The 14,980-nt window shown below is 35.5% G+C and overlaps 1 protein-coding gene across 1 annotated transcript in view; it reads right to left on the bottom strand.

Annotated features, from left to right (window-relative positions):
• The window catches only part of LOC108735642 (Ig-like and fibronectin type-III domain-containing protein 1), a 45,180-nt gene extending 30,725 nt beyond the window's left edge, over positions 1 to 14,455 (bottom strand). Inside the window, exon 1 of the mRNA XM_025981251.1 lies at positions 14,354 to 14,455. Coding sequence (XP_025837036.1) covers positions 14,354 to 14,453 — 100 coding nt within the window. The 5' untranslated portion in view covers positions 14,454 to 14,455. The remainder of the gene's footprint in view (positions 1 to 14,353) is intronic.
• Positions 14,456 to 14,980: the final 525 nt, after the last annotated feature.

Here is a 14,980-nt window from a genome sequence, read left to right on the forward strand (position 1 = left end):
CAAGTTTTTCTGTGGTTTCCTTGGATCACTTAGGCAAATGCTGAGGCAGTAATATTCCACAGATAATCTTTCATTCTCTTCTGTCTTCATTTCGTCCGTCTCATCTTTCTCACCCGAACCACCACCCACCCATTCCCACGATTCCGGAAAGCAGGCTGAAGAGGGCCTTCCGCCCTACCTTCCAGCGTAGTCCGGAGGTACTGCACGCAAGCCAGCGTTGCTGGCTGGTGGGAATGAAACACCCAAAAGTTTTTTTTAGGGTCGAGTCGACGGTAACAGTTTTACATGCGAATGAGAGACCGTGGATAGAGAAGATTGGAAATGAGGAAGTATTATAAAGAGGACACCTTCTCAGGCATGAAGGCCTAGTTAGAGACATATTAGAGGCAGAAACAGGGGTTAAGAGGAGTACATGTAGACTTAGATTAGATTACTGTTCACAAATAGTTGAGGTTGTTCCAATTTTTTGCAAATGCGAAGATTATCTCAGTCCAACCAGTCTTAGAACTGACGACCTTATGATTAACCCCAACTTAATGTGAATATATATATTAATCGGAATTGTGTACCTAGTTAATTAAAAAGTTTATAAGTTAAGAAAAGGATTGGATCCCGCAGATTTTCACGAAATTTAGCTACTCTAAATAATTGGATAAAAAGTCAATAAAGCTCAAGTTCAATATTAAGAAATTGGTGATAAACTTTGCGAAAGTTTTTAACTTCTTTCCCCATTTTTCGATCATGATTAGCCATCATAACGTTGTACTACGTAGAAATCTAATTATCTCCTTCGACAAACTAATGTAGCACATTAACGACATCAACCGCTTATAATTGTGGAACTAGTTCGAAGTTCTTTAATAGTCATATTCCGTTAAACTTAAATAGGACGTTGCTCACTAGTCTAATTTAAGTCATTAAAACTTTAATGTGGAATCCATCAGAATCTGTGTTAATTCATACTGATTTATAGCAATTTCATTTTTAAAGAATTTGTTGGGTTTGAGCTTTGGTACAATAATTTTAGAATCTTGTTTTATAAATTCCGTTTGTTCTAGTTCTTTTAAAAACAAATGAGCCCTTTGGTGTCAATATTACGTCATTCCACAGATTAATCAATGGCAATAGATTTAACCTAAACTCCTGCATGTCATTTTGCAAACCAAGGCAACCCACGGAGATAAAATATTAGAGCAGGGAAGTCCCATGCGGCCACACAAGTGGCACAGGGACGTGAGGTAAAAAATAGTGAGACGCTCCACTTTCTTCTCTGCCTTTATTTAATGGTAGTTCCGATTAGCCGGCACAGCTGACTACACGAGTGTGCATGAAACTAAAACGAAGACAAAAGAGCTAAAGAGAAGATCCCTTTATCTGCTGCTTCTTTCTTATATCATAGCATAACATGGAAAATAGACTGTTGGCATCGTAATGAAAACATTTGCTGTCGATATCATACATCTAAGCAACCGTTTGTGGTCTACAATGCAGATGTAATAAAGTAGGTACCAACTGAAGTCGCACAAGAATTTTAAAGAGCTCTTAAATCAAATTCTTGGATATGGTGGAATCTAATGGATAAAATATGGATAGAATTTCAAAGAACCGAATACATCCACTATAGCTAAATATACCTCTGAAAAAAAAAACACGTATCTGACAATTCTTTTTATGGATAGACTAAGTGACCTACTTTTTCTGTTTTTTCTTACTTGATATCGATTCTTAAATATGCTTTTCAGCAAGTAACAAAAAAATCCTGTGTGGCACCTTTCTAATAATTACAAAACACGACAAGCCTCTGGCACAAGTTGGCAAACGTTTTGTAACTCGGTGTCGACAATGTTTCTTTTGTTTCTCCCCGTTCGAAGCAAATAGCAAGCGCAAGTATCAACCCAAGTTTCCCGAGCAACTTCCCCTTGCATCTATTTGATAACGACAAAGCTTCGAAACGCCGGATTAAGTTCTATGCTTATGTTACTTTTATGTTTCATATTTATATTCCTAAAGGGTACGCTCTAAGATCAAGATGCTTTTGAACCCAAATGGCAACATCTCCAAGTGTATTTGTTTTATTTGTTGAATAAAGCAAATCTAAATCTCCGAGATATTTTCTGCAGAGATCACGGTATTATAATCCTCACAGTTTGCTAGAAAACATCATTGTAATAAACCAGTGGCAGAAAGTTTAAAAGGTCGCAGACATTTTTAGGTTATAGAAAAGAGAAAGATACGAGGGCGGTTCAATAAGTACCCGTGTAAGAAATGAAGACACCTTTTTTTTTAAATTTGTTTTTTTATTTTTCAACATAGTCCCCTTTTAGAAAGATACACTTCTCCCAACGACCTGCCATTTTTTTTACCCCTCCAAAAAATAAGATTTTTCGAACTCTCCAAAATCCCCCCCTGTCTCGGCGATGACTTCCTCGTTTGAGCTAAATTTCTTTCTCGCTAGTTATCTCTTCATGGTAGGGAACAAGATGAAGTCACAGGGAGTCAAATCGGGGTGTGCGGCAGCAAATTCATAACGTAATTCATGCATTTTGGAGGCAACAACTCCTGATGAATGTGCCGGTGCGTTATCGTGTTGAAANTATATATATACAAAATGAGAGTGATGTCCTTTTATATCTAGGGTCAAAAGGGAGGCGCCATCTGGTGGGTATTTGCTGCTACTGAAGTATTACGAGGTTAGACAAAATCTTTAAGCTTACCTAACTGAATTGCAGCTTACACATGTAATAGACAACATTAATTTAACCAATTAACAAGAAGAATAATGAGGGGTCTCCTGTTGAAAGGTGTCTAGTACTTGAAATCCTTCAGTAACAGCAATTATTCCCACTAGATGGAGATACACTGCCTCTGTTTGGTTAGGTTAGGTTATGTTTGGATTTTACATAAACTCCCCCTTTAGAAACTTCTTAAGTTTAGTTGGCAAATTATCACCGAGCAGCGTGGTTAAGAGGTTTACACCATGAGTTGGCATTCTATCCCCAAACACCAGTCACCCATTCCCACGATTCCTAAAAGGAACCTAGAGAGGGCTTTCTACCCTACCCTCCGGATTAGGCCGGGGGGACTGCTCGCTCACCAGCATTAGTAGCCAAAAGTTCTTTCTCAACAATTTATCCTGAATGCCTAAGGCGCGCTGATGAGATGAAATAAGATCGACATGATCCATGCCTGACAGTTTTGACAAATTCGTGACGAAGAAATTAAATTACTTAAATAATGAGATCTAAAAATAAATTCTCAAATGTTATTTTGTTTCTGTCAGTACAGCAACTAAACAATATAACTGATTGATGTTATTACACTGTGAAAATATTCATCAAATTCCTTAAATCTTGAGCATGTTACATCAGATACCTAAACTATGTTTGAAAAATTTCGTCTAACGATTTTGATAAAACTGAAATGCGAGAGTAGTATAGCAAGCGGGATCTTTAATTTTTTTGCGCCAAATTAAAATAAGCCCCTCCCCTTTTTAAAAACTATTCCAGAGGGTCTTAAGAACCTCTTTAGCTGAAGCATTGCTTTGAAAGACATGGGAAAATTACCTCTATGAGGCGTCAGAGGCCAAAGGAAAGAAATTATTACGTATGGACAGACTATCCATTGTCTTATTAGAATCCCGCTTGCTATACTGCATGAATCTTAATATACCCTGAGCATCCATAACTTATAAATTATACGAGTGAAGCTAGGGCAACCTAATATTTTAAGGTTATAAACGGTGTAGGTAGATAACTACTTTCCATTCATCCAAATTATTTGTAAGGAAGTGTAGGAAGACATAGCCAGTACAAACTAAATCTAAGTGTCAGAACTGGTCGGTAATTTTAATGGAATGTAAACAAGATTATACAGTCGACCAAGTTTTAATAGTCAGTTGTTACAGTCAACTGTTTGTTTTCTTCGCTTCAAGTTTTCCCTAGAGATTTAAAAGGCATAAAGTGACCTCAGGCGTCATAATAAATTCATAATCGTTGTGCCAAATTTAATCCATTAAAATTAATAACCCGTTTCAACTATAGCAAATTGGAAATTTTCAACGACCCTATAATGAATAAATAATTGTCTGTATTATTCCAGTTAAATTACATTTTTAAATGAACGTAAAAATCATTTCAGTTTCATAGTGGATTTTACCTTCCAGGTAAACGGGAAGAAATGTGTTCATTATTATCGTTTTGACTTTTACCGATTTCATAACAAAAGGGCTCAACAATTTTCACGGGTGGAACGACTTTAGAACAAAACTAAAGTACAAAATCAACCAAAAGACCGTCATGTAGGTACATATAGTCTGACATATACCCTAAGGATAAATTAGCATCTGTATCTACTCCAATGAGACAAGTTTTATTGAAGCTGAAGTAAAAACGCTAAGGTCTTCAAACTCAAAGAGAAAAACTTTTCTTTTAAATCGTTTATTTTGTATGATGTATTTGTAATAGGACTATTAATATTTTGGAAAAGTGCCTCCCCCCTAATAAAAAAATTGGCAGTGAGGTATTCTCATGAATTCCTAAGAACCTTCTGATTATAATTTCCATTGTCCTTTGTTCACATTTGAACTAAGTTTGAGGAAACCTAATTAAGCGGATAAAATCTAGTGGGTTTGTTTAACATCAGATAGATATTCCACAATAACGGCGACAAACACGGGATGATAATTGTAGGAGGTAATTTAACTTTTGCAGGCGGCTTATTAGAGAGTTCATTTAAAACGTTTTGCACTCATGTAACTACATAAGCAGTAGCAAACATAATACGTTCATAACTACCAAGCTGTCACCCGAAAGTTGGTTAGCTTTGTTAAATGATAGGTATTTAAACTATTCACCTTTGAACTAGGTCCTTTCACATTAGCGTAGATTTATCTTCCTTTCGGGACATAAACTGGGTCCGTTTTGTTGACACACGCGAAATTATATAGCTACAGAATGTTTTAAAAATATGTTGCAGTATTAATTAATCTAGGACAGGTTAAGTTAAGTGACTGTAAGAAGAGAAATATTTTATTCCATTTTACTTCATTTGACGGATTCCTGTGCGAGCCTTTTTTGGATTTTTGGGATAACCTACATGTCTTTCTTCAGTTATCACTCTGACGAAATAAAAATGGTATATTCAGAGGATGAGAAAATGGTATATAGACTAGCCGCGGATGCCTTTCTTCTTGTGCGCCGTATTTGTAAATGTGTGTGTCGTTCTTGCGTTTTGGGAAAGCAGTTCAAAGAAACAATAAACTATTCGGAGGTTTCCAGAAGGTTCCCGAAAGTAAACAAACGAGTATTTAAAGGAAGAAACGATCGCCGAGAGGGAGTAGAAATAAATTAACCGTTGCAGAAGTGAAACGGAAAATAAACTGACAGTGATAGCAGTGATATAAATAGCGCAGTGAATAATGATATATCAACAGTAGTGTAAATAAATGGAATAATTCAAAACCTAACTTAAGTAATACTTTAATAGTGTTTTTAAGTTAGTAGTAAATAAATAGTTTTTGTCGTTATTAGTCTTAGAAGTTAATATCAATCAAAATTTGCCGCAGAAGGTTACATTGGGTGTATTCGTTTTGGAGAAAGAAACGAATATTTGATGTGTAATGTCAAAGAGTTACTCCCCAAGTGGTCGATGCGTAGACGCAGCAGTTTTATTTCAAGTACATCATCCCCTTGTTGACAATTAAGAGGTATTAGAAAGAACAGGAGAGCAGAGAACTCTATGGAAGTCAATAAGAAATAGGCGAGATAGGTTGGTAGGACACCTTCTGATGCATGAAGGTCTAGTCAGAGACATCTTAGAGGCAGACAGGAGAGGTAGGCCTAGATTAGATTAATGTTACCAAATAGTTAAGGATGTGGGATGTTCTAGTTTTATGGAAATGCGAAGATTACCTCAGGAAAGGAAAGAGTAGAGGTGCGTGTCCAACCAGTCTTAGCACTGACGACCTTATGATGATGACATCGTCCTCCTCAGTCTGATATGAATTTTATTATGCTTTATGAAATTTCATGAATAATCCTATCTAATTAGTGGTAGTTACTCTTGTTTTGATACAATTCAGTACACCCTGTAGATGTTATCCACAAATGTGTAGTGCCTTCCGCTTAGATAAGGTCATTTTGGACATTTGAAACCGAGGCTTAGGACAGAGTTCGACAAAGTTATATAACGCGTGCATACGGAATGATGAGAGCGGCATTCCGACGCGATAAACTTGACAGAGCAAGCTTTAATCCAGGAAATTATGTCCAGTTCCGAGTTTGTAACTAAGTAGTATCTGGGTCGAAAACGGACCCATACGATCATTACACAAATGTATGCGCATACGTATGTACACATATATATATATACGTGGGTACATATATGCATCGGCTATGAGCAAAGTTGAGGCCCCAAACAATCTAATTTACATAAAAGTTATCTTTGATGAGAAGTGGCGGATTACAGATTTTTAATGCCCCCGAAGAGTGAGTTTCTGCAATGTACAAATATACATTTCAAAGTTTCGAGCAATGGTCCCTCGAACACGGACTCGTGCAGTTAAGTGCCTCGAAAATAAAATGAAAACGAAAAGGGCGCACGATGTCCAGTATTTGAATTAATTTTCTGACGTGAGTGATAGCAGACGCCATATGAGCTTTCAACAAGTGACGTTATCCAGATTTATTTCATACATACACGAGCTTTTCAATACATGCCATTCAAAATTAAGGCCACATTCATTTTGTCGTGTTGTTCATGATTATCGTGCAAAACGTTTTGATATGGAATTACAATTTGACCCTCTACAAGAAATATGAAAAGGAACATTTCAAAAAATTAAAAAAATAAATTGAATGATCGCGTGCGACATTCAACAAATGATTACGTTATGATTTGCTTGAAACTTGAAATATGCCAATTGAATTGCTTATAAAGAGTATTAAAATAGCTTAGTTCAAACAGTTTCAACCATTGTTGAGGCCCATTCAGAAACATCATTCACCAAGTTCAATGACAACCTCAACACTGCAACTCATCATCATAAGGTAGTCAGTTCTAAGATTAGTTGGACACGCACCCCCACTCTTTCCTATCCTAAGCTAATCTTCGCATTTCCCTAAAACTAGGACATCCCACATCCTTAACTATTTGCGAACAGTAATCTAATCTAGGTCTACCTCTACCCCTCCTAAGTCCCGTTTCTGCCTCTAATATGTATCCTACTAAATCTTCATGCCTGAGAAGGCTTCCTATCAACCTATCTCGCCTATTTCTTATTGACTTCCTCTGTTCTGCTTTTCTTTCTAACCTTTTCTATCCACGGTATCCTCATCATTCGCCTGTAATACCACATTTCGAACGCTTCTAACCTTTTCTTTTCCGCCGCGCCTACTGTCCATGTTTCGCACCCGTACAGGACGTATTGATAAATAATTATACTAGAATCCATGCTTCGCAACCAATTAAGAGGCAACGTGTGGAATTTTGCAAAATTTTTAGGTTAAGTTTGAACGACGGTTTAAAATAATATCAAATTCTGTTCCAAAGGCTGTTAGAAAACTCAAAAAATGGCTTGTCTATTTTCAATCGGGAATGTTAGGTATCCATGTTTGCCAACTTGATCGCTTTTGGCAATAATATCTAATACAAGCCATGCTTGTCTTCAATTTAAAATCAAACTTGGCAATTATTAACAAATTGACGGAAAAAAAGTTGGCTAAATTACCTTAAGACAATAACTAAATAAAACTAGGTAATTAAGGTATTAATTAATATCTACTTTTGGGGAAAAAAATAAACTATTCCTTCATATAGGAGCTGATAACTTATATATAGGTAGGTACTTATATACACCAATAGTGCATGTTCTGCAAATTCGTTCGCCTGGAACGTGAACTGAAAACCACAGAACAGATTGGGGATAATTAATGTGAAAGCATAGGTCAGAGTAAAATATGACTTGAAACCACCAAAGGTCATTATGAATTTCAGCAGCCCGATTTTCAGATGCGATTGATCGACGTGGATAATGAATGGACTCGAAAACGATTCTGTACATTTCAATAAATCCAATTCAATGAACCATCTGTAGGAATGCCATGCACGTAACTAGTTTACCATAGCACGTTTCGGTAACGCATTGCTAATGCATAAATATCAACGTTGTATATGACGTCGTAATTTTAATAAAACGTTTTTAGTTATGTGTAGGTGATTTACAGATCCACCATTTGCTAATCAATTTTAAAATGCGGTTACTCGTATGTAGTTTTCCCTCTAATCAATTGAGTTCTATTTATTAGTGAGTAGGTAATAACAACATTTTATGTGTTATAACCTCAAACGAATCAGTTAAGAGAGTTTGAACAACTTGTATGAATAATTAATTTGTACGTGATTCACTTCAAATAAGTACTACGCATTGATTAAAGAAACTATTGCACACCATAATTTAACCAAAATAATGGTGGCAAGGTGAAAAATTTTTTGATACTGGAGAGTAGAAGAAATGAACGTATCTGATCCGGTAGTGAACCGTACGTAGGGAATTGCTTTTGAAAGATGTTTAACAGTAGGTATGTTCTAATTTCTATCAGAAACGTTTAATTGGATTAAAACATTATTCCTGGCGTATACTGCACTGACATTACACAATCACGTATATGGGGGGAAGTTTCCAATTTAGTATCTTTCTTAAATTAACAACACTTCTCTGTTTATTGTACACAAGTAGAGTTCATTAACCTTTGAGAACCATGTGGTTTTAGTCACAACTTAATAATTTCGTTGTCCCCATCAACATTTAACATTATTTCATTGCTCAACCATAATTCTTCCACTTTTTATAAAAATAAATTCTGTTAAAAACGGGACGATTAAAAAAAACTTAATCTATATACTGCATCTTCTACAAAAGTCCAGAAGTCGCGGATTTTAACAAATCCCTTCATGGAAGAAGTTCCTTTTCTTTTTGCGGCAAAGTATCGTATTATCATCAAAGGTCTGTGCATCCTTTGAACTCAAAAGAAAGAGCAACTTGTTGCGCCAAAGCAGTGAGAAAAGCGCAAATAGTCCTTTAATCATCTTTATGTCTATGAATCGATAGTTCTAAAGGGAATCAACCGTCAATATACATTTGCAACCACCACAAAGAACAGCTTAGTTTTATATGTCTGCAGTAAAATCAAGTATCTGCTTGTAACCTTTTAACCTTTAAAATTTAAGGAAAATACTCTTCAAAAAAGAAAGAGGAAAATTAAGAATCAATTGAAAGCTAGTGCTATTTTGATAAAACACTCGGTGTGTATTGTGTCTAAATAATATGTAAATCATTCGATTCAATGAACAAACGTTTTCCTTTAATACATCAATGATGCAACGTACAATGAAGATCAAGTTGCTATATCTTGATAGCATATTGAATACAAGATATTTAAAGGCTTCAAGAGAGTAATCCTTTATGATACGGCCTCTTTTTAACAATGTGACATTTAGTTATAGATAGCGTACGCTACAGATCGTCTTTGCGATTTATATACACGTCCACGAACATTTTTAGCAGTCTCCTAAAGCGGCTTAACGGCATCCAGGAATAATCCCTTCAAAAAGTTGAAGCACTTGAACGAGTGACTAGTCGCACCCAAATCCGACTTTTCAAAGCATCTCTCGTTCTCTCGTTAACTGTATAAGAATTAGTGAACTTGGTGAAATTCATCTGCCATTTTCGATTCCTTTACTCAATTTTAATTTACTGAATCTCCGGTAATAGTGTTACGTTTTAAATTCGCCTTGATAATTAAAATTATATCAAAGAGATTACCAGCAATTTTCGTCGATCTTCGATATTCATTCAATTAGAAACGTTTGAGATATGAAACTATAAGAGTATATTAATGTTAGAAATGAGGAGAAGTATACTGAGAGGCCCATGGAAGTCAGCCAATATGTTCGTGACTTACTAGAAAGTGGTAGAAAGGATAGAGGTAGATCAGACTACTGCTCGTAAATAGTTAAAGATGTAGTTTTTGAGATAGAAAGAAGTGAAGGTAACCTCTGATGGTAATATATTTAGAAGTAGACTTTTACGTTGGACATGTGTATTTCCACGTTAATGAACTGTTAATTAAATGTTTTAAGAATGTGTTGTTTACAAATATGCTACAATTGTTTCACTTCTGGTGAAGGTTGAACAAACTTGGTCGACACAACACTTAATGAGCATTAAAGAAACATTGTTAGTTTCACCTTTCTATGTGATCTGTCTTCATTTTAACATTTTGAATTTAATACAGTCCAAATCAATTAATTGCTTGCTTTATTAAGGTTTTAGAATTTCCACATTCTGCATCTCAAATTCGCACAGAGAACAAACTTTCAAATACCATACAATCCCTAAATCCTACTTAACATTAACGGAATCCTACGAAATGATTTAATGAGGGCTTTCGTTAATGGTGTTAGTTAGTCTTACCAATAAACTTCGATCTTTGCTGTTAATGATGTAAATTTACCTTGAAGGTAATCACTAATCCCTGTATAGTATAAACTGTTTACCACAATATTTATCGTTGTGGAACGCTCTATTTATATTAATCGTGTACATAACTGCAATAAAAAATCTGCCTTTTGTCAAATTTAATTGGGGTTAATAAGCAAATACCTTTCATAAATACGATCTCCATAAAACTGAGATCACAAGAACAATTTTGAAAAAAAAAAAAAAAAGGAAGAGAAGCCTTTTTAAGGAGAAGATTAAATAATTCTCCCCGCATTTCGACTCACCCCCACTTAAAGGGAGCTTCTTTTAGCTATCTACACAGACCTCCAGATCCTAATAGAACCCTACAAATTTTCCTGTCAGCAGCCGAATGGTTTCGCGTCTAATCCGTTGTTTCCCGAAACCCCGATCGTTTACCCCTTCGGGTATTGTATTACACCCTCAAATTAGCGGCTGGACAAAAGCCAGCAAGTTACTGCTTTTATATCTTCGCTCGATTCTTCTGCCACTAAGTAGCGGCAGGGACGCAAAGCGCCGAGGCCCTACAATGGTCGTAAACTAGCTTCATGCATTGCCCAGTAATTGGTTGTCCGAAGGCTCTTTTAACATCCCTTATACATGCCATAAAAAGAACGAACAAAAGGATTCCTTTTATAGAGTGGCACAAAGCTAAGGTTCCTCTTTATTTCTTAGGCAGTGATACTGCATCACCCTGCTTCCCCTGCTGCAATCGAGTAGATGGTTTACAATGGCTTCCAATTGCATCGTAGCACACGAGTCCTTAATTGTCTTCGTCAGGCTTCACGAAACAACATAAAATACACATTTCTTGAGCTGCATGACTCAAAATTAGTCAATTATTAATCAACTTTTAGTTATAATTGTTAAAAAAGGCTATGTAGCCTATTTTTGAGTATCACTGAATGCTAGGTAAAATGAAATGCTTTGTTGACAATCGTAAGCTATTTCCAACCGAACTGGACGTGTTTCTGGCCTGAATTCTAGTCCTTTGACTAGAAAATCCCATAACTGCTACTATTGCCAGATGACTCTTGACAAATACTGTCGACTCTTACGCCACCTACGACTAGCTACGGTTTTGCCTATTTCTTATTTGTTCACATTGGAGATTGGAGCTATGGCAGTGTAGTACTCCCTATTTCCATTTTGTATTATCTTGCACAATCTATGAGCATTAAGGGTAATATGAGTAGCCTTTGGACAGTTCATGAAAAAGATATCTACAAAAATAATCTTTATATGGAACTACCATTTTATTGAATTGAATTTTCAATAATGCATGTTTGTTTCCTTTAATACAATTTTAAAGCAAAGCAGTGCATCGTTTCTTCGAAACCAATGTATCAAAAAGAGTTAGAATCTTTTATCGACTTACGACTTCACGTGCAATTTGTGTTCGTACAGATGGAATACAAAATGAGATAGATGCTCGGAATTATTTACCAGATGTTAAAAGGTTTTCCTTTATTAATTTATTGATGAAAACGAGAAAATATAGTTGTGTTTTAACGTTTCTTTCTAGCTTCATGAGAAAACTGTAGTTTTGCCGAATACGCTTGTTAAGAAACAGAACGTTTGTGTCATTTTGTCAAATGATTTTAATTCTTTCTGGAGCGCGCTTTCTTACATTAATCCCATTTATTTTGATTAATTTAAACGGCGTATTGCCGCGAACTATTTTCTGCTTATGGCGCGAGAAAAATCAAAGCGACGAATGGGATTTAATACTGGAATTTTTCAATCTCCTCGGATGCTGAATATTTAAACAAGAACAAAGATGAAAGCAAATTGGTCGATCTGCAGACTGTTCTTTATTTGATTTCGTTTCCTTTGCTAACGTACAGTTCTGTGAAAATTGGAGCTGAATATTTACATTTTTCATCGTTTATTTCTTTAATCTGTCGAAAGCGATCGGCAATCAGTTTTTCCATGAAACGTTTTCTTTCGAACGGTAAATAAAATTTCCTAAAATGTATGCAGGTGTCAATGGCCAAATCGGATTTCAATCATAAACTGGCTTTGCCGAAGCTAATCTAATTCATTAGAAGGGTTTGGTTTCGACCAAATAAATTAGTTTTGCCTACATCAAATTAGTTTCTAAATTTCGAACCAAGCAAGAGTAGTTTATCCTAGGAAAATGGAATTGGTGCTATAACAAATTCAGAACAAACCAAAAGCATCAGGTCAAATTGGTCCATTTTAATAAACTACTTTGACCAGCGTAAAACTCACTGTAACATTAAGTTGGATTTGGCAGGGTTTGGACTAAGCCAAAGGATAATTATTAAAATTATAAGTACGACTCTCGAAGTACCTTCGTCATTAAAAAATCTGCTTAGTGATTAATCGATTAATGATATAAAAACTTCGCAAATTAAAAATTAGGATGACAATCAGATAAATCCTTCCATAATTGTACCAAAGCCAAATAAAAGTATTCTATTCCCATTGTGAAGTTTTCAAAGCTATTTGAATTAATAAGTTTTATTGGAATAAGGAAAAAGGATCAAATGGCTGGATATTTTTTATTTGCGGTTGTAAAAGGGACGAAAAGGGCAGAAACAATAAGCACGCTAGCTTAATGGAAAGCCTCCCGCATCAGCACCGTGTACGTCTGTGTATAAAGTAATTTAATTGGCCATCCGTTTCAGAGAGGGCTCTTATCCCACTTCTTCTTATTCCTCTTCCAACTCTTTGGGACTTCGGCTTACCGACAATCATGAATTTTTCTTGCCGTAGCAATTAAAAGAAATTTCCGCAAATTTACGTGCTAGAAAGCATTCGATGTTATATTTTAATAGCGATAACTGTTACGGAGAGATAAAAGTTAATTAGGTGTTTAAAAAAGAAAATTGAAGACTTTTCTTCGTTCGTTTATGTGATATAAATTTTAATGAAGCTTCCTTTAAATTAAAGGACAAAATAACTAATTCAGTTTATTATTCAACTCCTTTTGATACGCTGTTTTAAATTAGAAAAGAAGGAGAGCTAGCTTATTCTAATTTCTTTCAGAAAAATACCATAACAGTGTATACGGTTTGTGATAGGTACCAAAAATTTGCAAAACGGGGTTAAACTGTAAACTCCCGAAGTTACCACAGAAATTGCAATAATTATGGTTGTAGCATAGGGAACATAAACATGTGATACGTATCAATAACCTACAAGATTCTGGTAGAAATGGACTGCAAGTATAGGTTAGGATGATAAAAACGATTCTTTATTTCAAGGCCTTGTCAACTAATAAAGAAACAGACTTAACTTGTAACAATGATATTTTATTGATAACCTTTCTAGACAACGTATTTTGCCATGCTTTTCTTCTATATTGTCATATAGACATGAGTAAAAAGGTACATAAACAAAATAGTATTGGCCGAGATCACAACCCCTGCGGAACGCCAATACTTGACTAGAACGTCAACAGGATCTTAAACTTCTGCAAGCTGCAACAATATATTATCAAATACGATGGCCTCATCTCTTTCATGTCCTAGAAAATAGTACGAAGTGTAATATTTTCTTCGTTTTGTCCTCCTAACCCGCGTTTTAACAATAAATAAAAATTGTTTTCACGGTTGTTGGTGTGAAGCAGTTGTTACGATGCCATTAGACAAATTAAACTTGAGCTGTTATTTTGTCTCATGTACTCTAAAACTTTCAAAAGTACGTCCTTAAATTCACAAATTTTAAACTAGCTGAATAATGATCTCAACAGTTAGAAAGGAAGCAGGGTGAACACGGCCAATTTCACGAAACACTCAAATTCGTCTGGTCTCGGATGTCGGATCGTGGTAATGCTTTATGAAGATGTTTAATTCATAATTTACTCACCAGAGGCTACAGAAAGCACGAACCCAGTCGCAAGCAAGAGCGTCTGCATCTTGAATGATCTGACTCTGTCTTCCAACCTGTAACAAAGCAAACGTTTCATCTCTTATTACTCGGTAAACTTCTCGGAAAAGTGATCCCCCAGGGACGAGTGTACAGTTGGGAAGAAATTATATACATACATTTTTATGCTGTCATGCACCTACACAATTTAAATAAATGTTCAAATAATTAACAAATGACACCACCATGTCGATCTTCACTAAGTTTGTTAAATGTAATTTACTCATTAATTGATCTTGGCAATGATAAACAATTGTTCAATGCCTCTTCGCTTGCAAAATCCGCTTTTGATTATTCACTACGGTATACGAGTCAAAAACATCACTCATAAAACCAAACTAACTGTTTTGCAGAAGATCAATCAAGCGAATTAAGAATTTAGAACTGTCTATTAAAGTCCATCAATATACGTATAAATTTGTAAGTAATATTAAGTTAAATAGATAAAATTCTTCTCTTAGTCTAACGCGAAAGTTGTTAGAACCGTCGGTAACGTAATTCAGTTCGACAAATTTAGAGCTCCGCCGTAAGATTCCTGGCATTTCTCCCTCTGGAAATCGCGCTCTT

The sequence above is a fragment of the Agrilus planipennis genome, unplaced genomic scaffold (assembly GCF_000699045.2).
Source record: "Agrilus planipennis isolate EAB-ADULT unplaced genomic scaffold, Apla_2.0 scaffold5, whole genome shotgun sequence".
Taxonomy (NCBI): Eukaryota; Metazoa; Arthropoda; class Insecta; order Coleoptera; family Buprestidae; genus Agrilus; species Agrilus planipennis.